At 42.2% G+C, this 26,307-nt stretch overlaps 2 protein-coding genes across 4 annotated transcripts in view; one reads left to right on the top strand and one right to left on the bottom strand.

Moving 5' to 3' along the window:
* Positions 1-26,307, top strand: part of LOC145434183 (serrate RNA effector molecule homolog) — a 356,705-nt gene that overhangs the window by 237,643 nt on the left and 92,755 nt on the right. The window lies entirely within an intron of this gene.
* LOC145434166 (serine/threonine-protein kinase TAO1-like) lies at positions 725-26,307 on the bottom strand. Of its 3 annotated transcripts, none has more exons than XM_080311480.1 (20): positions 25,762-26,303; positions 25,624-25,695; positions 24,267-24,368; positions 24,093-24,197; positions 21,568-21,719; positions 21,209-21,506; positions 18,397-18,591; positions 17,725-17,823; positions 17,568-17,663; positions 15,798-15,928; positions 14,813-14,899; positions 13,148-13,315; positions 10,682-10,907; positions 9,321-9,521; positions 7,713-7,840; positions 7,543-7,654; positions 5,018-5,230; positions 4,778-4,960; positions 2,263-2,886; positions 725-1,325 (listed from the first exon to the last, which is right to left on the bottom strand). In XM_080311480.1, exons 1-20 carry the CDS (start codon positions 25,903-25,905, stop codon positions 978-980), a joined length of 3,684 nt encoding a protein of 1,227 aa, XP_080167606.1. In that variant the 5' UTR covers positions 25,906-26,303; the 3' UTR covers positions 725-977. The 3 variants fall into 3 exon arrangements, with proteins under 3 accessions (XP_080167606.1, XP_080167607.1, XP_080167608.1); XM_080311482.1 differs by lacking the exon at positions 725-1,325 and adding an exon at positions 1,468-1,631 and having other exon boundaries at positions 2,167-2,886; positions 25,762-26,307; XM_080311481.1 differs by lacking the exon at positions 14,813-14,899 and having other exon boundaries at positions 25,762-26,301.

Below are 26,307 nucleotides of genomic sequence, written 5' to 3'. Positions count from 1 at the left end.
AATCTCACGAAGCGCGAAAAAATTTCTCAGTTGGCCGCAGCTCCGCTCCCCCTTCAGATGCTTTCACGCCCCCACAAGACGGGCGCCCCCCAGTTTGAGAACCACTACCCTATGCCGTTTTCTAATCGTTTCGGTCTTGGCAGAGTTTGGGCCATTGCACGTCAAGGCAGTATGCCCAGCCCATTCATATCAGTTGATTATTCTCCCTCGATGGAATGCTGTTGCCATCTCCAAAGCCAAAGCTAGTGACGAAAGTGATGTTGGGCACAGGAGAATAGCTTATTTTGAAGCAACAACAACAATATGTTGAAATTGTAGTCAATTCAGCATTTCAAAATGATTTTCTTAGCTTTCTTCCAAAATCTCAAATCAAGTCCCGGGCAGCAAAATATGATCTCACGGGCCGCATGGCCATGGCCACGTGTTGGTGACCCCTGCTATAGAGGATGGATTGCCAATTTCTTGAGAACGCCAACGTAGGGTAACCTTAACTATAATTTTAGGCTCGAAATCAGATTTCCATACCACTGTAGCTGAGGAAATTCTATTTCCCAGGTGTAGAAGTATAAATATAATCGCAAATGTAGATCCAGCACAGAAAAGTTGCTCCACACACGACCAGCTTTTCCGCTTTAAAATAACGGCTCTCGCTCGCGCTACCATCTCTCTGCGAAATCCCCAGTCACGCAACGACCCCGAAACCGTAAACCAGAACCGCCTGATCGATAGTCAATATATATGTGTATTTTACGCAGTCGTTTCGTCACTGATTCAGTCGTCGTAACACAATAAAAAGGAAATAGCGGCGATACGCTTTTCGAAACTCGTCACATCGGCTTATAATTACAAAAAAAATTACCGGGCGAAAATACTGCAGCGGACTCAAACGGCGCGCGTCTACCGACGGGCCGACAAGCTGACGTGCCGCGGAACGCACGCGACTTGAGACATTTCGGCTTTACCCCACCGAGCATTTTCTAATGAATCGAAGACGAAAAAGAAGTGCCCGCGGCGCCTCCGTCTCCGCCGCTTTGCAAATCTTGAGCAGGCCGCGGGCCGGTCCGCTGACGCCTCGCCTGTAAATCGCCATGGGACCGGTCCCGCTGTTCGGGACGCGTGGAACGATCGGCAAAGCTCTGGGTTCGCGCCGGTGACGACCTGCCTTCGGAGTGTCGCTGGGCTTCGTGAACGGGCCGGTCCGGGACTCGTGGCTCAGAGCCGTCCCAGCTGCGGCCGGACGGATTGTGACGCGAGCGGCTGTGGGAGGGCGCTGGCGGCAGCGAGGCAGTGGATCCATGGTGGGGGAGGGAGTTGTCGAGTCCCAGCTGAAACGAGAATGGCTTGTGGTTAAGGCTCGGCGAAAGCGAGTTCCGGCATGATTTGATCCTAAATCAAGTGTTAGGCTCTGAGTCGATTATTATTATTTGAGTTATTGGAGTACCACTCATTACGACGTCATAAGAGTATGAATAATTTGAAATAAGCACCTTTAATGTGACCACAAAAAATAGAATGCCAGTTCTACACCACATTAGGATAATTTGGAATTTTTTTCGACGATACAGCCAGTGTCAGTTCCGATGCTCCGGCAATGGGGAAAAGTACCGAAAGTATTTGTATCGTCGGTAGGGCTGGGCACAATGATTCGAGTTCTCGAATCTGAATCGAGTATCAATTTTAATGATTCGAGTGAGTAGTAAAATACGATTTTTTCCAGCACTGAAATTATAGGCTTCTCACCACAGAAAGTTAATTTATCAACGAGAGTTATAGTTTCGATACTCATTTTCACTGTTAAGCCTCGAAACCTCGATTGGCGGTATCGTAGCATACGAAACATATATGATACAAAGTTATATACGCAGGTTACTGGACGTAACATATTTCCCAAGTCATGATTATCCCACGACATTATCACCAAGTGGAATGAAATCGGTATGGTCGAAACAAATACCCAAGTATCTTTTAAGAGATGGATAACAGGCATTATATTCTTTGTGGTGGCATATAAACGGTACAGATTTGAATTTTGACGTACTACATTCTGTTATGGCGTCATAATGACTGATACTCGATTACTCGACTCGACTCGAAGCATATTTCCTGATTCAGAATCGAATCACTCAGGTACTCGATTTTGCCCAGCCCTAATCGTCGGTAGAAAACATCGACTCTCGCAACTGGACTTGGCTCATCACAATCGATACCCGAATCGTTGCGCCTAGCCCTTCTTATGGCCGAGGAAGTGACATTTTTACTCACCGCCGAGTCGCCGGTCCTGACAGATTTTTGAGCAGCAACTTTATAGGCTTGTTGCCGGACCTGGTCAACGGCCGAGTGCGCCGGTCTCACCAGTCCCCGAGATTGACCAGACAGATAGGGGTCATACGTCTGCCTGTGTGACGCCGGCGCGCTTCCGACAGGCCGTGAGCTGTTATTCCTGTTATTATTACCGGCATCGTGCTGGCCGTGACCCTTGACCCGAGCGCTGTCCGTCGCTGTTCGCGTACTTCGATGCGAGTACGCCTGACCGGGGTGGGATCCCGGCTGCGGCTGGGCATTAGCCGACTGCCCCGCCGCGCCTCCAGTTCTGATGCTGCTCCCGCTTGTACTCCGGGGCATGTTGTGTCCGGGTGCATGGTGACCTGGTGGACCGCCTAGCGCCGAGGTGGACGCGGACGGGTGCATGTGTCCTGGGTTGGGGTGGTCTGCTTTGACGTGCGGGTCTACGAACACTTGGTCGCCATAGTTGGTGATGACGACGGTCGAGAAGCCCATCCGGAGGCTCTCGGCGTCAAAGTTTTCGATTTCCTTACCCTGCTGCTCCAGCAGGTTTCGGATGCGGTCGCGGCGTTCGTTTTGTAGATTCACACTGTCCTCTTCCATCTACGAACAAATCACAAGTGTTAGCGCCAGAGCAGTCAAGCGCACGTGAATAGGTGAAGGTGGTCACGGGTCAGCCTACAGCATACTTTAAGCTATGAATCGAAGGTGGCTGCTTTTGAATCGCGAGATGTATCTTCGCCATATGACTAATAGCACAATAAATAGGTGCAATCTTCGAAAATATCGTTCCAAATATATAAAAAAACATGTCTTCGGTAACCGCGATATATGGGAGCTATTTCACATGGCTCTAGTGACAACTTTACTCTTAAAACTTATGCAAACATATCCCAAAAGTACTTTCTACGTTTCAAATTCCACGTGCAAAAAGTAGGTGGTTCTGCCTACAAAACTGTTCAACCGTGTCAACTATTTATTCCCCTAATAGGGTGTCACGAGGTTTAAAAAGGTCGAGAACCACTGGTCTAGCCTGTCGGGCTTGCACGGCTCTTCAAAAGTTCAGACAAGAGAGGCAGGCTCGATTAGTGAAAATTCCACCGTCTACCGGTATACTACATTTTCCATCTCCGACAGCAATCACAAATAGCGGCAGCAACTGACATGCCTGAAATCTTCACCAAAAACAGCTACTGCAAATTATTGAGAGTCACGTAGTCACCTGCTTTTAGAAGAAGGGCAAAAATTCAGCATGCTCAGTGCCGACAACGATTATTTCCAGGTGGCGTTTTCAGGAATCGAACAAAGAATAAGTCAAAGGCCCAGAGCTCTGCGCATCTACTACAGCCCACAGACTAGAGATGCAGAAAATCGGCGCTTTGCAGACACATGGGCTGGGGAATGATGCAGCATTGAAAACCAAACTTTGTCCAAGAATAGTAACAAATTATTACGCGACATTATGACAATATTGGCATTGATGCGAGTGTGACTTGAAACAACAGAACACAGTCGATGTGTACACGGTAAACAATTAGCGCAAGAATGTATTGGAGGACGGAGATTCCCTAAAAGCTAAAACCGTCACCAGAAAGCAGAAGTGTCACGAAAAAACACATATTTAATCTTCTCATTCCAGTGGCTTTAAACCTGGGGATCGTGAAGGTGCTGCTTAGTGATCAACTTCCGAAATAGGCCTTGAGTTGAGTAGGTGTGGGAGAAGGTACTGACCCTTTCTTATTAATTAGAGGTGGGCTGCCGAACATTTCAAAATAGGAAATTGGGTCACGACCATTAAGAGAACCACTGCTTCATCCAACCAAGCAACCAAAAAAGACTAACACAAAAAAAGGCGTTCAATTCAGAAACAGGACTAAGAGTGTCGTAATAATAACCGGTGTGTGGCGTCTCACATTCAGTAGCAATCATGCAATTCGAACAAACAATTTAACGACCAGATTCGATCTGGAAGTGACTACGGCAAAGCAGATTGGCATTGATCACAGTCCATTCCGTACCAATCCGAACTTGCAGGCCGTACCACTATCTTCGAGTACACTGCTAATCAGAATTGATCAAAGTAGTCGAAATTGGAACTCGTGTAAAAAGAGCGGTTTCCAAGACGCGCCAAATCTACTTCAAGTAGAAGTACACAGAGCAAGTTCTAAATGGTATTCAAGTAAATAATTTCAAAATATAGGTTTGGTTGTGGCAACTGACATTGTATACTTGGGATAGTCAATTAAGGTGGCTAGTTTCAATATCAACGCGGCCTGCACAAAAAGGACTACTAACAATGTAAATGGGTTCTGTAAAAGTAATGCTAATATACCCCAAAACTACTTTTTACTTTACAAAGTCCGAAGTCCAAAAAAGTAAGTTTGCTTCCAAAATTGTGAGGTAGAAGTGAAAGCAGTGTAAAAGCATATCCACTTCAACGAGGAGTACAATCACGCAAATCACACTATAACAATCAAAAACCAACACCGACTACCTTTTGTTCCAGCATCGCCCGTCGCAGCGAAACCTTTTGTTCCAAGTCTTTCAGTTCCTTTTGATGCTGCTGCTCCATCACTTTCTTAACTTTGCTCTGATACGCGGTCAGCAGTTCCAGTTCCTGTTGCAGCTGCATCTGGAGTTGATTGCGTTCCTTCTCTTGACCGTCGGACAATTTCACCTGCGAGAAACGGAGTTGATAAAACGAATTTGGCGCCGAAAAACAAACAGCTCTCACCGATTGCTTCTGGTTGAGATCGGCGATGGAACGTTCGTATTGCTCGCCTAGCAGCGCCAGTTTCCTCGTTCTCTCCTCTTTCATTCTCTTCAAGACCTCCTTCTGCTCTTTTTTCGGCACGCTGTCCATCAGGTGATTCCGCCACGCCTTGTACTGGCGGTCTTGGATTTTGATGGTTTCGTGGAACTGTTTCTTGATCTGGCTCTCTTTCACCTGAACAAAGTTTAGGATCGATCACGATCGGGTTGATGTTTCTTGATACTGTTGAAGCAATCGTACTGACGTTCATATTGCCGAGAACACCACAAGTGTCGGCCACACCTCTGTATAACTGCTCTGCGACATGGGTATGACTGTGACCTTTTTCTACCGCGGTAGACCTGGAACCTCGATCGACTTTATCACAATATCAAAAACGTATAGCATGCAGGTAGACATGTTCACAGTCAGGCGCGTAGCCAGGGGGGGTTTCGGGGGTCGAAGCCTCCTTCTTTAGAATCGCGAAACCCCCTCCTTTAACGCGAAACCCCGTCCTTTTCAAATGACCGTTCACACACTAATACTCGGTTGCAATTCAATAAGTCGTATTATCAGTGTTGCGCGCGGCCAATTAACGAAAGGCGTGTCACGATCTCCCGCTGAGATGATTGCGAAATTAGGTCATTCATTTCTGCGCGCTCGGCAATCGTTGCTAGCCTGATTTATCGCGTCTCCAACAAGCCTAGCTTGAAGAATAGCATCTGCAATAGGCCCGGTGCGCACGATATCGTCGCTAGCCTACACAATCGCATCTGCATTGGGTTGGTGCGCACGATATCATCGCTGGCCTACACAATCGCATTTGCAATAGCCTAGTACGAAAAATATCACTAGCCTAACTAGCGAGTCTCGGGCCTACCATGCTTTGGCTCCTATTTCCTGATAGCTTGGATAAAATGCCGTTAAGTATATGCTGATTAGCGATTGTGATTAAAGAGTGACATCGCGAAACTGAATGACACCGAATGTCCGCAAACATGTGCGACGCGTGCGTACATGTGTAATTGATCTCCGCTAATACTTGAACATAACCATCAGAAGCTGTGTGTCAAGGCTTGAGTTATAAAAGAGGTAAGGTTTGAACCACCTGAAATCGGCGTCATTATAGCACATATTCCATAAAAACTCGTACATTTTGACTTGCGCAAATCGTCGCCGAGGCTACGTGAGACGTAAGCTGCATTGATTAGCGCTCGTATTCAATTGTTCGACGCGTTGATAAGCGTGAGTATTTAATTGTTCACGACAGATCAGGGAGTCGCTAATTAACATCACTTCCGGACTCGTCGACAAGCTTATCATACGCGTGTAATCGTCAACACGAGGATGTTGTATAATCGTTATTTACGCATGTACTTGACCCTAATGAATTGATGCTATATTACTAAATTCGAAAAATATCGAAATACCCTTCTTTCATTTCAAACCCCCCCCCCTTATTTTTCGGCTGGCTACGCGCCTGTTCACAGTAATGACCTTTCGGTGTAGTGACGTCGCAATGAAGCATTCAAGTCAAAGGCATGATCAGGAATTATGAAAATATTGATTTGAAAAAGGGTACATATTTTAACTTTCAATTTCACTCATACTATACGTCATGTCATTATGAATGGTACTCTTGACTCGGCGCTTAATACCTGTTGCAGTCTGAAAATAGATTTTTTGAAGGTTCTCTCTATTTGTAGTGTAATCAGGCCTAGTCCACAGGTGAAGAATTCAATGGTTTCTGGTGGAGAATAGACGCAATTGTTGAACATTATATACAGGATAGTCTGCATATTTACGGAGACGCATGTGCGGTTGCCGTTACCAGTTAACTGCTTTTGAATGTATGTGTCGGAAACTAAATTGAAAGTGTCCTCGGAGGACGCCTACATGTCCTCTTTTTTGGGAATTCGCAGTCTTTTTCTCTGAAAAGGATTTTAAATGTCACGAAAAATTCGACTCCGACGCGGCGAACATCAGAGTTTCTTAAAAAATCGGGAGTTTTTTTTAGTCAACACAATACTATCGATCAAAAAATTTCAAAATCACCAGTTTTCTTGGAGCTTTCAGAATTTATAAAAATTGTCCCCTTTTTAGGATCTCAAAATATGGTAACCCTATTTGAAAGGGTATATAGGAGTTTTGGGTAGTAGGGAATTAAGACTCGGGATAAATCTGAAGTGGGGAATGAAGACAAAAAGGTTGGGAACCATCGGCCTAGTCACTTTGTGTTAGTCGAGAGCCGCCAGCAGTTTCTACATTTGTTTGAAATTTCTACATCTGCTTCTAATTCAGTCAAAATTTACCATATTTCTTCTCCCGCTACTTGATAGAGCGCTGATTACTTTGACCATCTTTGGTTGCGGGCCATATTGAAAAGAGACCTTGATCTACGATAAGCCGATCGGGTAAATATGACACGAGCATAAAATCGGTAGAGTTGTCAGCCCACACTACAATTTATCGCTCATGCCAAGTACTTCAAAAATTAGCTCACTAACTTTCAGACTCTTCGGTTGCTGCCGTATCGCCGCCATGTGTTTGCGTTTCAATTCGGATTCGCGCCGAGACGAATATTCCATTTGATTCGAGAGCTCCGTCTGATGCTGCGATCTGAGACATCACAGTGTGAAGACGCGGATATTCATGGGGGAAAGATCGCAAACGTTACTTGAGGTGGTCGATTCTTTGCGCATGGATAGCGTGCAGGTGCTTGTATTCGAGGGCCTGCGTGGCGTCGTGTTGTCGTAGCAACATCTCGTGTTCCTTATCCTTGTGCTGCTGCTTGAGATTCAATTCCTGTAGTGAAATAATCAGACAGCGTTAATGAAGGAAAGTAGATCATTTGGTTGGTATCCGGGTGCAGTCATTTAAAGTATGTATTCCAGTAGTAAATGCTATGGTTTGTGTGTGTGACAACAATGATAAATTACTTCAAGTTACGTGACAGCCATGATGCCGCGAATAATATGAAGAAGTTGTTACATCAAACACGGACATTCAAAAGGTTGTTTTCAAGAATCGTACTGTTTTATGAGAGTTGTATCTGCCACAGTAACGCAAGAGTTCCAAGGGTTCAAGTAGATTTGGTCAAATATTTCCTGAAGACTCAAATTTTTAAATCGACGATACCAATTGATGGGAAGATTTGAATTTGGTGGCATGATAAAACCCAATCTTGTATTCGGACAGCCAAGTTCATCATGGGTCACGTCCTCATTGATTGTCAAACGTGCCCATGAGTGAAATGTAACAGATTAAACTTTTGATCTGCTTTGCAGTGTCGAAAATCAGAACATACCGAGACTACAAATATCAATAATTTGGGAAAAAGGGCGCAGGAACTGCAAAAAACTAATGATATCAGACAAGAAGCTTCATTTGAATTAGGCAGTGACACCCAAGTCAAACACACGAACAGCATTGATGTCTTGATTCTGGTCACCGCACAGTCATGCCCAAGTAGAGAGCATTCCACACAAATTATTTTACGCATACCTATCAATCAACAAGCGGCATAAGCATGATACTATGACAAAAAGCGTCATCAACCGCACATCAACCCCAGTCGCTCACCGATCCCGGACACCTAAAGCATGACGTAACTACCCGAGACAACCGACTAGAGAATTGAAGTGACTATAAATACACCTCTCGTGGGACCGCCGAGCCTATTTGCGGCAACCGTACTAGGCAAACAATGCACCGAGTTGAAAAATACAGCTGGAGTCCCACCGCATCCGTCCTGTGGGGCAAGCTACATTCGAAATATCTACAATGTATTCATAACCAAATAGGCAGTGTCACGGCAAAGGCAGGCACAAGAACGACAGTCACCCCACGCAGCCACAGCGCACAGCCATGTCCTAGCAGAGAGCAATCGTACGAATTCATTAGGGACTTGAGTTTGCGATAATGACAAAACCCATCATTAACATTACATTAATTCAAGTTGCTCACCAATCCCAGACATCTAAAAAATGACTTAATGGTGGAGTCAACTGACCAAAGAATTAATGCCACTATAAATACACCCGTGACGGCCTCACGGGACCGCTGAGCCTATTTAGACAGCGACTAGAGAAGTGGTGCATCTATAAATATATGGTACTAGAGAACAATGTGTCATAGATCGAAAAATAATTTGTCAAGTTACATCATCCACCGAGGATAGAAATTGTTTACACAGAGCACACACATAACCAGCCGACAAGCTCAACTGTTACGTGACAACAATATCGAACGGATTGCCAAATTCACTTGGTCGCCAGTCGGTCACCTCTCTCAGCAGGTCCTGTTCCAGGTTGTGACGAGACAGCAAGGCCTTCCGTCGGTATTTTCGGACCTCCAACTCAAGGGTCTGGCCATATCTCTCGCGGAGCTGGCCCTCGGCTTGCGAATGCATGGCGACGAGAGCTTGGATCTGTCTCGTGAGCCATTCGTCGCGCATCTCCTTGTTGCCTTGGATCTGGACCGAGTCCTGTCAAACACGGAAACGGCTAAAAGTTGATCTAAATATTCTAATCGGTGTAAGCGCAATGAATTGATCCATTTTGAAATTACTCGAAATACAGAAAGAATTCTCTTTTTGACGGCGCAGTAACAAGTAAAGATGCATTTGATTCATATACAATGAGTGAACGTGGGAAGTGTTCCATTGCCGTGTTGGTTTACAGTGTTCTACAATAGCATATCTTCCCGCGTTCGCTGTACACCACGACAACGCTGCTTACTTGTGATGATGCGATAGTGGCAAAATCCTTTCTACATTTTGAATTCTAAAGGCTCTGCACGTATACCTATGAAAGACAGCTTGAAGTAGAATGAACTAGACCACAACTTAGGGTGTGTTAGCGGCCGTCAACATCCGATTTGAATTAACAAATTGGATTCCGTATTTTGGAGAGGTTTTGATTGAGATTTTGACTTCTTAATTTTATTCGCACGCAGCGCGATTCAGGGAAACATGGATTTTCGTTTTTAGCGTAGTAGCATCATTGCAATCTCAGCCTCACTGTATTATGCGAGCTGCACAGGAACATGATGCGCCACATAAAGAAATACCAATTTCTTATCGTGTGCGTCTCACGAATGAAGGTTTTTCCGGTATTTTTGAGCGATTCCAATACCTATTGTGAGCACACCCACAATCCTGATGGAAGGTCAAGAATAGATGAGACGCAACTAAGTGATTAATAATAACCCGAAGCATCATTACTGACACGCCCCAAATTTTCGAAGACATCCCCTCCATCAGCTCTAACAAAAATTTGTTAATGTGGGCTGAGAAACAATAAATACTTGGCAGTAATATGTGCATTGTGCATTGAGCAATATAACCAATATTATCTACAAAATTCATTCATGAATTTGAAAAACTTTTTGCGTGACCAGAACACAAATCTCAATAACTTTTCATAACATAAGTAGTAAGCCCTGCTTCTACAATTACAAAATTTTATGCCCAGGTACATCACAAGAAAACAGTGCTGGCACAGAGCACCGCAATGGTCTCTTCGCGGTGCGACTGTCAGCTGGAATGCGGCCGTACGCTATATATGTAATTGAAACGCGCCCGTGAACAGCAAAAAGATTGAACACCCGTGAACTAGACAATACGAACGTGTGTTTCGCTAATACCTCTTTGAGGTGTTCCTTCTTCTCCTTATACTCTCGCTTTTGCTGCTGCAGGAAGACCTTGACCTCCTGGTCTTGCATCTGCTCGATGTGCTTCTGATACTTGCGGTCGTCGCCCTGCTGCTGTTTCGTCTCCTTCTCCAGTTCCTGCTGATGCTTCTTCATCAGACGCTCCAGCTCTTGTATGAACGAGCTTCTCGAGCCCTCCAGCTCCTTCCCGAGCTTGACGCTGCAAAAGATCAACATGCATGCTACCAACGGGGAATAGATTCAAGCACTTGTATCAGAGACGGCTAGCCAAATTACGTCTACTTTGCTAGCGTGCTCCAGGGCAGCCAACGCAAGTGGCGCCGAATTTGGAATACTTTCGACTCTGCTCGAAGGTGTTGAAAACAAAACACTGACTTTTGCCGTCTCTGATTTAACATGCGGTATTTGATGTTGGTCCATTTAGCCCAGGGCTTCTCAAAGGGTGGGCCACAAGAGCATTCGACGTGGGCCACAAAGCTATTTCGAAAATTTTTGAATTAATGTAGGTTTAGTTATATTTGTTATGTTAATCGCTAAAAATATATTCATATTATCTTATTATAGGTAGGCTACGTACAGCTTTCCATCCGACTCTGATGAGACATAGTAGCATGTCCAAGTCGAAAACGGGAGGGAGAAACGGCGGTTTTTTCCACTGGCTATGACAACCTACGGCTAACAGCAACTAAAATAATTTCGAGTATATAATAACTGGAAGGTAATGCTGAAGTAACCAAGTATTCCGGCGGGGTCATACGTCGTATGCCGTTGTAAGGGGTGTGCAATAAACTCGGAATGAAGTGTAATTGATACATAGATTTACTGTGCTCAGGCAAGTCGTATTATTGTAAGATAAAAATAGCTATAACTGCAAATTATTAGCAACTTTGGGTGGAGGTATACTGCACCACCGCAACGAATCGTAATGGATTGAGGATTTAGCGGAGCACATTAATCTTTGGAGTCGGTTTAAAATGTCCGCCCTGGAAATCGTTGTACATAATGTAAGAATGAATTGATTGTATCATTGGATTGAATATTCTGACATCGCAACTTCAATTGGCTTGGTACAAGACATACAATGTGAATTGTACAGCATGCATACAAAAAATCTTTCTCCACTTCTCTGTAGTACCCAATTCACCAATGAATTGTTTGAAGCTGACCCAGAATGAATATATTATTCCCCACAATAATGGAACTAAAATCACAATGACACAGGGGATGCGTGGATTTGATCATTGTGTTTCGCGTCGCGAATGGAGCAGCGGACGATGAGTTTTAGCCTATGATCTACCAGGGCCGTAACTGCTGCACCCAAACCCCCAATTGCGGAAGCTCGAAGGGGCCCAAGATTATTTGGTTGGTCGGTCGTTTGTTGGGGGATATTTATTCAACTTCGAAATTTTCGTTACGCCTCGCGCGATTTCATGGGCAGAATGGTCTACAGTTAAATATCATCAGCAAATTATGAGAAAAATGCGCAAATTTTAGAGAAATAGGCATATCGTCGCAGTCGATTACCACGCATCGAACAGGATTATGACCTCAAGATAAGAGGTGGGCCACAGCACATTTTGAGACCGGAAAATGGGCCACGCCCAAGAAAGGGCTGAGAACCCACTGATATAGCCTTTACGTCACCGCTGGACTTGGCGTCAGTTACGAACAGATCAACAAATCATTCAAGTCCAGATTCGATTAGACATTGGCCACTATCGACCACAGTCCGAGTTTAGATAAGCAGAGAGCTGAAAAATCCAGGTCAGAGCCGAACCATCAAAATGGGGCAACGATTTTACCGTTCACCGTTTTACCGTTTACCGGCATATCGGCGACATGCAGTAGAAATCAAATCTACTAAAAAGACACAAGACACGAATGACTAACACGTGAACTTCTTCCCAACGCAACACTGTAATATTTGACTGCGGCTCCAAATCAGCGTTAATTAAAAAGTTCATAATCCAATCCTAATCTGTGATCAGCAACGCGGTCTGCGCTATGATATGCAAAGTACTTCACACCCTTACAGCCAAGGGGCCGTGTTTACTGCGTAATTGGTGAAATTGACCCACTGGCCACAAAAAAGTACCTTAACAGTCAAACTATGTTTGTCATGCTTAACGGCCAAATCGTCTGGGCAATATATTGCAAGATTACCATCACACAACTGAGTAACCATATATTCAAACGCAATTCTGACCTATTGTAGTGTATATGCACGATGCCCACTAGGTAGGCTATATCATGTTATTAGTTTACATGCAACTACTACTACTTTTAGATATACATAGGACAAAGCAGGCACTAGATCTCAGCCGTATGGAAACCTAATTGGCCGCAGAAATCGGTGTGTTTGGCCGTGAAGGCTCGGAGTTATCTTGCAACCCTGCTTACAGCCCGGCAGAGTTGAATGAAAAAGAGTAAAAAAATTACTTGTATTCGTCCATTTCGTTTTTCAATTTCTGTTCGAAATTGATCAGTTGCTTTTGATGCTGCTGTCGCATTCGCTTGTATCCCATCATCAGCTCCCTGTGTCGATTGTCTTCGTTGTGCTCGTACATTTGTTTGTGAACCACTTGGGCTGATCGGATAGTAGCGAATCTAAGATGGGATCGTGTCAATGTAAAGCGATTGCGTGGGTAACTGATGCATGTCGATTTCAGATGCCCCAGTGAGAGTGCTTGGTAGCATCTAGGATTGGGCAAAATGATTGCAACGATTCGAGTGGAGCAGCCAGAGATGATACTGATTTTGTACATCTTTTGTCAAGCAGGAGTTACATCACCAACGAGAATTACAGTGTCGATACTGTCTTCTCTCTGTGGGAGACTGGAAACATAGTGCAATGAAATAAATATAGTCGAAAAATACCAAATTATCTTCAACACGGTGTCCAACTGGGTCACTGGGTGGGATTATTTTCTTTGTGATCTCATAAAAGGTGCATACCGGTATGTGAACTTTACAAATCATCATACTCTTATGACCTCAGGATTCAGAAGCTAATACTCGACGAAGAGTCAAATCAGTCGTTGCTCGATTTTGCCCAGACCTACCAGCAGCTTCACATTTTTTCAATTACAAATTCTACGGGTCTGAATATATTAAATCAAAACAATGGATGTTGGAGCATTGGCAAGTGTGTAAAAATGAACTTGCAAGGGCAATTACGTCCAAATTTTCGCTTAGGACACAGGAAGGATTACAACAATCGAGCGATATCTATACAAAATTGTTCAAACAGAAAATCGATGACACCCTATTCGTTGGATGTCAATCTGGAAGACTGTGACTGGATATAACAAGTCTTAATTAAAATTGATAAATGTACCATACATATCTCGAGATGTAATACGGTGCCATAAGCACGCAGGCAACAGAGGCATTTCTATTTTCTATACAAAAAAACAAACAACAGAAGATTCACTACACAAGGTGGATTGACTGAGTGCATTCAATGCCACCAGTTCAAATGAAAGAAGAAAAGAAGATTGAAATGTATCAAGTACACCGATAAAATAAATTGGACGACAGCGTAACTTGGACAAACTTGCCAAAACGAAATCAAGAACACACAATTTTCTCATCCCGAAAATAAAAGTATTAAATGTATCACATAATTATCAACTTGAACTCAGATACTTTGATGACCACAGGATTGCTGACGGGAGTCCAATTTCCAACGATAAAAGTCTACTCAGGATGAAAGCTGATGGGTTTGAAATCTATTCCCGAAACTGTATTAGGTTCGATATCGATTTCTCTGAGGAAGAAAATCTTCAGAAAACCCCAGTGCAATCTCCCTAACACCAATTTGAAAATCACTACTACGAAATTATTCGAATCACGCGAAATATGCAACAACACAATGAAAACATGCACATCTATCATTAGAGGAATTGCGATTTTTGTATCTAAGTTTCATTGGTCTGAATCCAGCCGGCAGACAATTTCGTATGAAGAGATAAAATAAAATCTGCATTATCCCATGCACGTGTCGACAAATCGACCGACACTATCGGAATCAAATAATCCGGATTCGGGCAGGCAAACAAATTTTTTTTTTTTTATCAAAATCAACGCCAAATCAATTTATACCCGGTGTCGCCTTTAACGAGTTCGTCCCGCTGTTTTACACACTCCGGCGGTAAACTGTTGCGGAAGTTATAAACTCCCGGAGAGTTCCTAGAATATTTGCGACAGATCTCTTTATGAACGGCGAGAAGATAAATTCGGAGAAAAAAACTCAAAATGACTGCGATTTTAGAACTAAAGAAAGCACAGACGGGAAACAGTCTCGACTGACTGGCCGCAGCAGATGCTCGATTTTAACTGAGCGACCAGAACCCGGGCTAAATTCATATTAAAATGAAAATGGATCAATATGCCCGGACACTTGAACAGGCAGTATTTTATGCAAGAGAAGTAACAAGGTCATGTGTTCTAATACTGAAACTGCTACATATCGCAAAATATAATAACCCAACCTCGACTTATTGCAATGACTAGCATACTTGTATTGTCACGCAGTGATAACCGCAGTATGGTAGGTATGGATTTATAGATTTCGTCCGTGGTCAATATGAAAATGTCGATAACTAGTAACAAATGTAATAACTGCAGGATACAGAAATGGTGCATCTACATCAACCATTTAATCCAGCCTATATAACGTCGAAACGGCAATACCCAGTTCACCGACACTGGAATCGATGTTTTGAGACGCAGCATCCATTAAAATAACAATATCTGGACCAAAAAGACAGACCAACATCGCTTACAAGCAAATACCATTGTTAACTGGATCATCTATGGAGACAGTTTACTTCGTTACATCTGGACGGGTCCGCAATTGGATTAAAACTGGTAATTGTCGCACATAACCAACACTAAGAGACTGATTCCATAAATTATCCGGTTTTCGAAAGCATATATCTGACACAATGTGAACTTTGACCTACAAAGACGGGCGATTTAAAAGACTCTGTAGGCCGATATGTCAATAAAAACGACAAGCGATCAGAGATAACTGGCACATGAAAATACGATTATCCGCTACAATGATCAATGAAGGGATACTTGCCTATCTCTTTGTTTTTGAGACTGTGACGGCCTTAACCGCCTCTGCGCTGATGGCGGTGAGCCCTGACTGCCGTGGGCACCTTTGGCGTCCACTCGTTGCGCCACACTTGGAGACGTGCTCGGAGACGTGGTCTGAAAACGTGACAATGTAATTTCATTTGTTTGATTATTTTCTATTTATTACACATTTACAGGCAATCTGAAATAGGATACATATTTCTTTCATACACTGCACATAATAGAATGTTCTATTGAATAATTGCAAGCTACTTGTACGCTAAGTCTAGTCTTTCAATTTGAATACTGGAGGTGTACTATAATTTCTATAGAGCGCCATCGACTACAACACCATCATCGTTGTCGAGGGCAACACATTTAGAGATTTTCAAATGTAACAACTGTGTATTGTGAGACAGGGCTATGCGACCTTTTTGACAAGTGGGCCAGATATAACGCGACTTTTAGTAGCTTTAAGGCCCATCGTCTCAATACAAATAGGTAACCGAGTTGTACAGCCGCGGTCATTATTACTCCTTCAGCGTTATTTAAAAATCAATAAAATTTAATAATCGTCTCTGTTATCGAGTAAAAATGTAGTCGCCTGCTGTCGAGTTATAGTGGCTGGCAAACATAGGGAGCAGCAAATAGAGGTCCGTTGGAATGTAGCCTTTAAAACCACGATACAAAATCAAATATTTACCACACCATCCCTATTTGTGTATTAAAATGGAGCAAGCATTAGAATGACGCTAGCTAAACAGGAATACCTGCAAACAGTTGACAGTAATAACTTTGAAATTGATAAAGACATTCAAAACAGTCTTCTAGGTGAAGTACTGACATTTTTCATATGAACTGGTTGTGTGACTGCACCTAGAAACAGACCTTTTAATGAGTCAAAAAGGTTTGAAAGACAAGAGTAAACTTTGCAACCAGAAGCAGATGTCGGTTTGCACTTAGTATCACACTATCAAAGGTGCTTTCCGAACAGATCTGAAAATGACTAATCAGAGTCAAACGCCTAACTTCTTTAATAAAGATAAGACTTAGTTTATCTACCAAGCTTCATAGAGTAGAGAGGCAAAAATTCCTTCCAGTTAGTTGCTTACATTGTAATTGAATTCATATTGTACGTTGTGACGACATGGCTCAAACACATAAGATCAGTCGACTGTAGACTATTACTATAATCAGTTGAGCCAATTGTGGACTTCAAACTGCTACAAGGTTTGCCTGATGAGCACACCCTCAAATGTGATGCCAATCTCAGTAAGCAATGAAGAAAAGGGGACTATTAGGAGCAGCCTCAAGATGTCTATCTAGGTTAAAACCTTCAATCCATAATTTCTCAAGATAGCTAGAAGAGCCTCTTGACCCCTCCGGCATGAGTGTCAAAGTTAGTAGTTGATGGATGGTTATTAGGGTCGATTCGGCATGAAAACACTGACTGGACTTTGCCTTGCTCATCAGTCCTTGAACATTATGAACGCTATGAGCTGAAATTAAGTTGCCTCGAAGATTGCTTGAATAAGGAAAATAAGTCTTTCATATTATGCTGGGGCGAGCAATGTTCATTGCAAGATAGCTGCCGCCCTTAATCAGGTAAGATCCTGGTAAAAAGTCAGTTTGATTACTACTAAAAAGCATTTTTCTGGCCTACTGTGCAGTCTTGCCGTAATTACAACATTAGAAGGCGACGCAAAAACAAGAGTAGGAAATTGAACTGATTCACGTGTAACCCGCACAGGGATTGAAATTAAAATATGCTCACCGCGGCCCTGGTCTTTAGCATTTGAGACGTCGTGTAACCGATTTCTTCGGACACCCCACTGCTCGACCCGTCCAAGCTTTCCGAGTCGCTATTACGCTTTTGAGGAGGAATGCTTTTAATTTAGTATTGTAATGTAGGTATAATGAGTGTTACGTACCGATTCATTGAAACTACTTATGCTGCTACTTTTGCTGCTGCTGGCAATAGATGCAAACCCACTTGCACCTGACGTTGTGGAATCGGTCTGATTAGACTCCTATAAATACAAATTCCGTAAACAAACGATAGTTTAAACCCGTCAGAACTCAGATTGATGGTATCAAAATATATATCAGAGTGACATCTAGAAATTCACAATTCCATGCGTGCGATGCTGCACGGCAAAAGAATTGTAGTGCTCATAAATAGAAGTTCTCTTTAATGATAAAACATACCACACCATCTGCATTTACGACACAATGAATTAGTGCCCACAACAGCAACAATAATGACCATCGGAGCGAAGACTTGATCAATAGCCGCTCTAGCCATAAATAGATCACTCAACTATTCAAAGGATACTTTCACAGAAGGCATACAATTAGCAAATATGGCAATGTCAGACAACGTTCTGCATTGGGTCTGTAATACAGCTTGGGTGGGAAAAAGCAATTTCAGTCACTGTCTCATTTTCCATGATGACATCAGAATGTATCGGTGATTTGTGGATCAACCTAAACTGATTGACCATAATCGGGCAGCAATGGGGATTTAGATTCAAACTAAATACATACAGATACAATACACACAGCCTCAGACACAATAGCGAGACGGAACCAGATTTAATCACCAAATCATCGTCAGTGTCTTTGGAACTTGCGATGGATGGAACATTTTGATCGTTGGGTGTCGTAATGCCTTCGCCGATCAGAAGCTTTTTCATTTTGCGATACTGATGATTGTCCATTTCTCTGACGGCGTTCTTGGTCCGTTCGATAAGATCCAACACACAAGTTTGCGTTCTCTCGCGCGTTAAGAACGTTTGCTAAACGGAGGAAGACGAAAAATTACAACATCGGTTTCCAATGTAGGCCTAACTTGCGGACTAATGACGGAATCACATGAAAACAAACCGAGGAATAATACATCTCATACGATCACTCGTAACGACAGCAACTTTAGCTCAGTGGTCAGAGCAACTGGTCTCGTAATGTGCAGATCAGGGTTCAAATCTCATTGTGGCCTGTCACCTTGAAACCGAGCCACCAACGAGCAAAACCTATTCCAGCACTGGTCCTAAGCTCGGAAATATGGGTACGTTAATAGCAGGAAGGGCGTCCATCATAAAACTCCGGCCTAACTACAGTGGTTGTACCAGGGATGACTGTACTAACTTCTATACAGGAAAAACCTATATATAAACCATCTCACTTTTAGGGCTGGGCAAAATCGAGTACCAGAGTGATTCGATTCTGAATCACGTACCCATTATGATGTCATAACAGAATGTAATAGGTCAAAGTTAAAATATGTACAGTTTTTACCACCACAAAGAATATAATGCCTGTTATCGATCTCTTAAATGATAATCTGATACTTTTTCGACCATACCGATTTCATTCCAGTTGGTGAAAATGTTGTGGGATTATCATTACTTCGGAAATGCGCTACGTCCAGTAACCTTCGTAGCTTTGTACTATATGTTTCGTAAGCTACGATGCCGCCAATCATTCCCAATCAAGGTTTCAAGGCTTCAACAGTGAAAATTAGTATCGAAACTATAATTCTCATTGATAAATTAACTTTTAGTGGCGAGAAGCGTATAATTTCAGTACTCGGAAAAATTGTGTTTTACTACTCGACTCGAATCACTAAAATTAATACTCGATTCAGATTCGAGTACTCGAATCATTGTGCCCAGCCCTACTCACTTTCAACATCGCAGTTGATCAATACCAAAGAAACCATAAAATCATATATTGCAAGAATCTACATCTTGACCAAAGTAAAATATCCGTGTGGCGCAGAGAAAAAATTATAGAATCCAAATTTACCAAGCCTTTCTTGAGGTTGCGAGAGATTACAGCATTACGGAGCAAGTAAAGATCCTGTACCATAGACGCCTAGTCACGGGGGTGGCGAAGCCCGTAGTCAACTAACTTTTCAGTAGTTCCAGTTACGGATTTTGAAAAGTGATTGGTTCTGGCTCTGGTTGCAGATTTTGAAAAGTCGGTAGTTCTAGTTGTAGTTGCACATTTAAAAAATCAAATTTGGCATGAATCATGATACGGGTATTCTGTTGTGTGATGTTTTTGTAGCCATTGTGAGCTTAGAGTCGTCATTACCGTACTAACATTGGCATAGCCAGTGGGTGGGTTTACGGGGTCAAAACCCAGGCTTTTTGAAATGTCGAATCTATCCCTGGTATTTCCAATAAAATAAAAATTGAGATGTTGTATGTTGTATCGCAGAATTATATCTAGTTCAGTAAGATTCTTAACCTTTAACGACCTGGGAACCCCTACGCACATCTGCAAAGCTTTCGGGAACCCCTAATTTTCACCGAATCACATAACAAAAATCTACTGCATTACACATCTCACTACACATTTGTTACACCACTATGTAACACTTGTGCCTTGAGCGTCTGGGAACGCAGGTAACGAACCATTGATATAGTTAGCTGTGTTCTAGTTAGTTGTGGACTTTCAAAGGTTGTTAAGCGTAGGCTACACGTACAATATTCACTAGCGACATCACTCGAGACAATCTCACTTTTTCACTAAGACGAGTGTAACGTCATGATGGGGTGGGTGAAGGTTAACCGAGTACAGTGCGTCTTTCTCGGAGCGAGAAACTGCGCCGGTACAGTACTTATTACAAAGCTTCAACATTAGGCATCATACGAAAAGGTACTCCACCGTACAACCAAGATATGTTAGCCGACCAGATGATAGGGTAGAAGTTGAAACACACACAGTCCAAGGCATTACTGGTAGCTATTTGCAGAGGCAACACTTTCATTGGTAGTGGCATTCAATAAATGAACACACATTTCAGCAGTCAATTGCGGGATCATAGTGATTTATTCAACTGCGATTGGCTTGGTGTTGGTCAGTTGTGGAGAGCTTTGTAGGGCACAACAGCTGCTTGATGAATGAAGTGACCACGATAATCAAATTGGAAAATCGGCGTGATAAAATATCCAGTAGAAGCCATGATCCCTTCATATCTAGCATGGGTTGGGTCATATTTTGTAATCTCCTCGTCCATCATTGCACGGCCCGTGTCGTTATCGATTTACATACCTTGTGTTCTAATTTAAACATTTGAATTCTTGTGGTCACAAGTGCCAACATTTGCACTTATTTGAATGTCATAATATTCGTTTTTGTTATTACAAATGCCATACAGGTCTACTACAATGTATCACCTACTAGGCTAGGTCCGTACACGGCGGAGGTCTCCGAACAACGGATCCATATATCACAATAATTTTTTTCCCATCTGTGTATAGTAGTATAGTAGTATAGTGTGTGTGTAGTTCAAGTGCTAGTTACGTATTTTGAAAATGGAGTAGACCTAGTTCCAGTTGCGGATTTTGAAAACTGAGCAGTTCTAGTTCTGCGTTTTGTAAATTCAGTAGTTTGTGCAAGACTCACCTCTAAAACAGTCTTGGAGTTTGGCCGGTCCTCCGGGACCTTATGAAGCAACAGTGCGACAAAATCTTTAAAGGCTTGTGTCCAATTCGTCGGTATCTTCTTATCGCCGTCGGACAAGTTTTCGGATAATGTGGGTGGGTCGTTTTGCGCGATATGATACAACGCCGACATGGCGTTCATATTAAATAACGGCGGTTTCCGTTCGGCAAGTTCAATACATACAATGCCCATCGACCAAATATCGGCTTTGCCGTCGTACTGTCCCTCGTCCATGGCAAGTATAACTTCGGGGGCCATCCTGGAACAGATGTTGAGCATCAGCGCAACGAAAGCTAACGAGCACGCCATCGAGATCTCACCAATATGGAGTGCCGACGAACGAATTGGCGGGCGAGCATACCGACGCGGATCCAAAGTCGGCAAGCTTCACGTAACCGGAATCGGTCAATAAAATGTTGCCGGCTTTGATGTCGCGATGAATCTTATCGTGCTGGTGTAGATAATGAAGGCCCTGCAGAGAGATATTGTACTGGGCATTAATCAATTTGTGTGAAAAGTTCGCATGCAATTACATCACAAATCCTCAACTACAGAGAACACAATTATCGAGTTGAGGCACGTAAAGTATGAACTAGTTCAGTGATTCTCAACCTTTTTGGATGACGGAGCCGCATGAAAACACTCTAGTAGGCTACGTAGAACGAAAATTTAAAGGTAGCTAAACTACCGCTGGATCTCACCATCCAGCTAATTCAAAAGCATGCACTATACGCATAGACTTATATATATATTATGTATCGGTTGTTTTAGCATTGATAGACGCAGATTGGCGAGTGCTATACATTGAAATAAACTGAAAATGCATATCATTACAATAGCATACTATGTATGTGTCGTTATATGAAAGCTCTTTATACATTCCAATTCCAACACTTAATGCACAAGTTTGAGGGGGATTATATGCTGAGTAATATTGGTAATATTGCAATATATACTGGACTATGAGCCGTTGCTTTGATGCCAGTAAAATTGTGTCGAAATTTACTCTTGACAGAGACGATCTATAAAGGTATATGACCACCAGAACTCAAGATATTTCATTGTCTGACGGGTATTCATCCATACGTTTGACGCCAGTATGCTAGAATGCTCTCCCCATTTTCAGAAGCGGCATTGGGCGGCTCTAGTCCTAATTAATATCCCCTATCTTAGCATTCATATACAGAAATTGACTATTCATAGAAACAAACAACGGACTATGAGATTTTTGTTGCATATTCAGAGGTCAATCAGAGCCACAAGAAGGTTAGATTGCAGCCGAGGTTGGGAATCACTGACCTAGATTCTAGACTAAAAAGAATGGGGAGAGTTAAGCAGTCTCTTTCAAGTCTAACATACACCAATGTGTTTAGCGGGTGACGATATAGCGCATATGAGCCGGCATAACCAACGTAGAAATTTCACACGATTTCGAAAATATCCTCAACTGTCAATTGAAGCGCTAAAAAGGAGAGAAGGCACGGTCCCAATAATATAGTTTTTTGGACATATGAGCTACATAACTCGGTAGTTATTATAATGTCAAAAATAGTTTTTATCACTTTCACAATATTTTCTAATCCATAAACAGACAGCGAGTCGCATCAAAACCTTCCAGAAAGGAAAACTGCAGAAAACTGCTAGTTTCTAGAGCAGTGGTTCTCAACCGGGGGGTCCGCGAAGCATTTTCAGGGGGTCCGCAAAATTTGTAAAGTGATTGATCATCTAATTTTTTTATTAGGAAAAACATGACACAGTTTCGCTTCATAATTGCTAATACTTTAGGACTCACATCATTAAAATGGTCGTCCGAGATGAAACAATCCGACTACGCAAACTCATTTTAACTGTCAAATTACCAATAGCCTTCCGATGCAAACGTATTGCTGCTTAGAGATGTTTCGATGGGGTTTGCGGAAAATGAAATGTTAGAGATATCATTTTGGACCTGGAGTTGTCAGTATATGCAAATTAGCAAACGGTCGTTTGAAAAATAAATTCCTGAATTTTTTCCCTAGTCTGTCCCAAGGGAGGAATTGAAACCCCACCATGAAATCTATTTTCTCCTGTGATATAACCACTGAATAACTCCAAGATGAGATGTTAGATAGAAATGACTGGGCCGGACGTGATATGTTCATTAAAAAACACTCACGAAAAGCTGTCGTCGAAAGCGGTAATATTACATTCGCCATCAATATATCTTTGTGAAATTGGATTTTGGCACTCGTTCATATCCAATCGAAGTCACAGATTTTCAAGACAATAAATACAGCTGCAAATTTCTTGTCGAAATAATACAAGTCTCTACCCAATTTTTACAATAGCGTGATCGTGATGCTATTTTCAAGAAAAGTCATTTTGTGGCTGTTTATCACTGGCCTACAATCAATGTTTGCACGAGACAGATGACGGTTGCACGATAATTGAGTCAATTTTGAAAGAAAACTTGAGGGGGTCCGTAGGGCCCGTGGCGGTTCAAAATGGGTCCGCAACGATAAAAATGTCGTTCCAGAGCTATACAGCAGTTAAACATCTAGCTGCGAAAAATAACCTTTCCTGAGTAAATATCATATTAAGCTGAGCAGTCCCCCAGCTGTATTTACATCCAAGTCCCCGAACCTTCACATATTACAGAGTGCTGATCTTCTGGTTTTTTATATCACGACCGCTGAAAGACTATGACACAGTACAGTGTCAAAACAACTGACAGATGTGTGTGTGGTGGGATGAGATGTATTATTGTATGGTTGGTAATATTGACAACAGGCAGCTGATAGCAAGTTTTTAGTCTGATATCAATTCGTGCAAATCGAATTTCACTAAGTTATCAGGATGCAATCACCTGCATAGAATCATGTATAATGCTCGCGATCTCTGGCTCCTTCAAGGAGGTTTTGTGAACTTCTACTAAATCAGAGGCAGATCCGATGCAATACTCCATAACAAGCTGTAAAACAAAATACAGGTCCGCTAATTTGTGCAATACAAACACATAATGCCACAAAGATATACATACCCATGCAGTGTGTTCTTTTAAATAGCAGCCTTTGTAGTCTACTATGTTAGGATGTTGAATCCGAGTTAAAAACTTTACTTCTTTGACAATATCTTGCCATTTCTGCAAGGTTGCAAAATAGTCATGGTTGATGAGTTGGCATTGGCATTACTGCTAGAATCTCATTCGACTGTCTTTCAAAACCCAAGGTGCTCTTAAATAAATGGGACTGGGAATATGATGCAGAAATGACTCAATTTCAATACGACGAATACAGGATGTGTTATGAATGAAGTGACTAATCCATTGGTACAGATCGGGACTCTGCAGGGATATAATAAGGAACAATCAACATGGTTGTCTTAATCACACTTGATATATGAGAATTTGGGAAAAATTACGAGACTCAGGCCAAACGCAAAAATCAGTTGAAATCACTTCAAGTATAACATTACACTAGTCCCTATGCAATGCAAGCATCCTGCTTTCTAGGCTTTCGTTTTACGGACAGGCCAATTCCTACCAAAATTTTTACCAAAATCAAATGTGAGGTGCAGTTACTTGTGAATGACCAATAACTTGAACGAAGGGATGACATTGGGTATCATTGATTGCTGGAAATATTCCTGCTGCTGCTCACTCAAACTTTCATCACCTCATAGACCAAAGGGTTGATTACAAATTGTCGAAATCGTAACCAATAACAGAAACAGAGTGAAGTGACCAACATGTTGCATAACATTTGTTACGTCCGCAAGTTAGCAACAACAGTTAGCACACTCAACAGATCAAGCAGCTTATCATGCACCGTTCCCAGAATAGTTATTTAGCAAATAGTAATTGCGTTCACATGTCTTAGCTAGATATTTATTTACGTCGAAGATATGACCAAAACAAATTGACCTCCAAACGTTTGTCCTTCGGATGCCTGATTCAATACGGAATCGTGTGTTTTCATATTACCTCTAAACATATTTTAGATGTACTCTTTTAATTTAGTTCAAACAGGAAAATCCCGCCTACCTATATCTCTGATTGGATTGATCAGATTATTGACCAACTTGGTAATTTTTCTAGATACCAGATCAAGGACGCTACGACTTAAGTAGACTACATTGGGTACAACTTATGCTCATTGCCAAGGTCTTCACAGTGAAAAGCTAATCTGCAGGCGTCCTAACCCCATTGCAAAATGTGCCACTTTCAAACAGACAAGGAATTGCGAGCCGTGCAGCAGAACAATGTAAATGCACACAAAACTGGTAACTATATATATATTTCTTCACACAAAATTTCGGCGGCGAACTACCTTTAAGCGAGGCAAGTTCATACCTACCATATCAACATTTAACTTCAACATATTAGAAACTTCCGTTACCTCAGTGGATTGTTTTCCGGAATAGGACATCTTTTTAATTGCCACGACTTCATTGTTTTCTACATTTCTTGCCTGAAATTATAAAAAGAAATATAATGGGTGAATTGAGTCAATCAGAGGCTCGAAATCGCTACTTACATAATATACAGCACCAAAACTTCCGTGACCAATCTCTCGTAAATCGTCATAAAGCTTTTCAGGATCCACCGAAAAGAACAAGCGTGCTACTTGCGGATCCTTCAAGCTCCCTGCTTTGGAGGAATGCGATTTATCGGGAGCCATATCATAGACTAGTCACTTACAAGCTAGGACATCTGTTAAGTGCAAAACGGAGGTGCCATTCCTGAAAAAAATAAATAATCGGCCTACATCACGGTTTAAGTATCGTAACTGATGGAAGTACAACAGCATTATCCTTTCCAAATTCATCCACGCCTATAATTATATCCATCATTATAAGGCTAGCCTTCATTATTGAATTATATCTACCCGCGAACACTGTAGGGATCAGCCGTTCAACATTATTTATATGAGGTATGGTACAGTCATCTAGCTTTAAAATACAGTTATATCTGAAATCATGGGTTTCCAATTTAAAAATTTGCAAGAATGAGGAATTTTCACTAAAACAAGTGTCACAATTTCGTAAGCCTATCACATTTCACGTTTTAGAAAACAGAGCAT

The sequence above is a fragment of the Botryllus schlosseri genome, chromosome 2 (assembly GCF_051294905.1).
Source record: "Botryllus schlosseri isolate E-star chromosome 2, Bs_hap1, whole genome shotgun sequence".
Taxonomy (NCBI): domain Eukaryota; kingdom Metazoa; phylum Chordata; class Ascidiacea; order Stolidobranchia; family Styelidae; genus Botryllus; species Botryllus schlosseri.
This window is presented reverse-complemented; position numbering and strand designations above follow the sequence as displayed.

Bases quoted from the DNA above. Each gene is read 5' to 3' on its own strand.
- LOC145434166 (XM_080311480.1), bottom strand. From the start codon at position 25,905: ATGGCTCCCGATAAATCGCATTCCTCCAAAGCAGGGAGCTTGAAGGAT. The intron at 14,900-15,797 runs GCAAGTATCCCT...CAAATATTCTAG, and splicing joins TCTCAAAAACAAAGAGATAG to GAACTCTCCGGGAGTTTATA. The intron at 2,887-4,777 runs GTAGTCGGTGTT...ATTTGTTCGTAG, and splicing joins GGGCGATGCTGGAACAAAAG to ATGGAAGAGGACAGTGTGAA.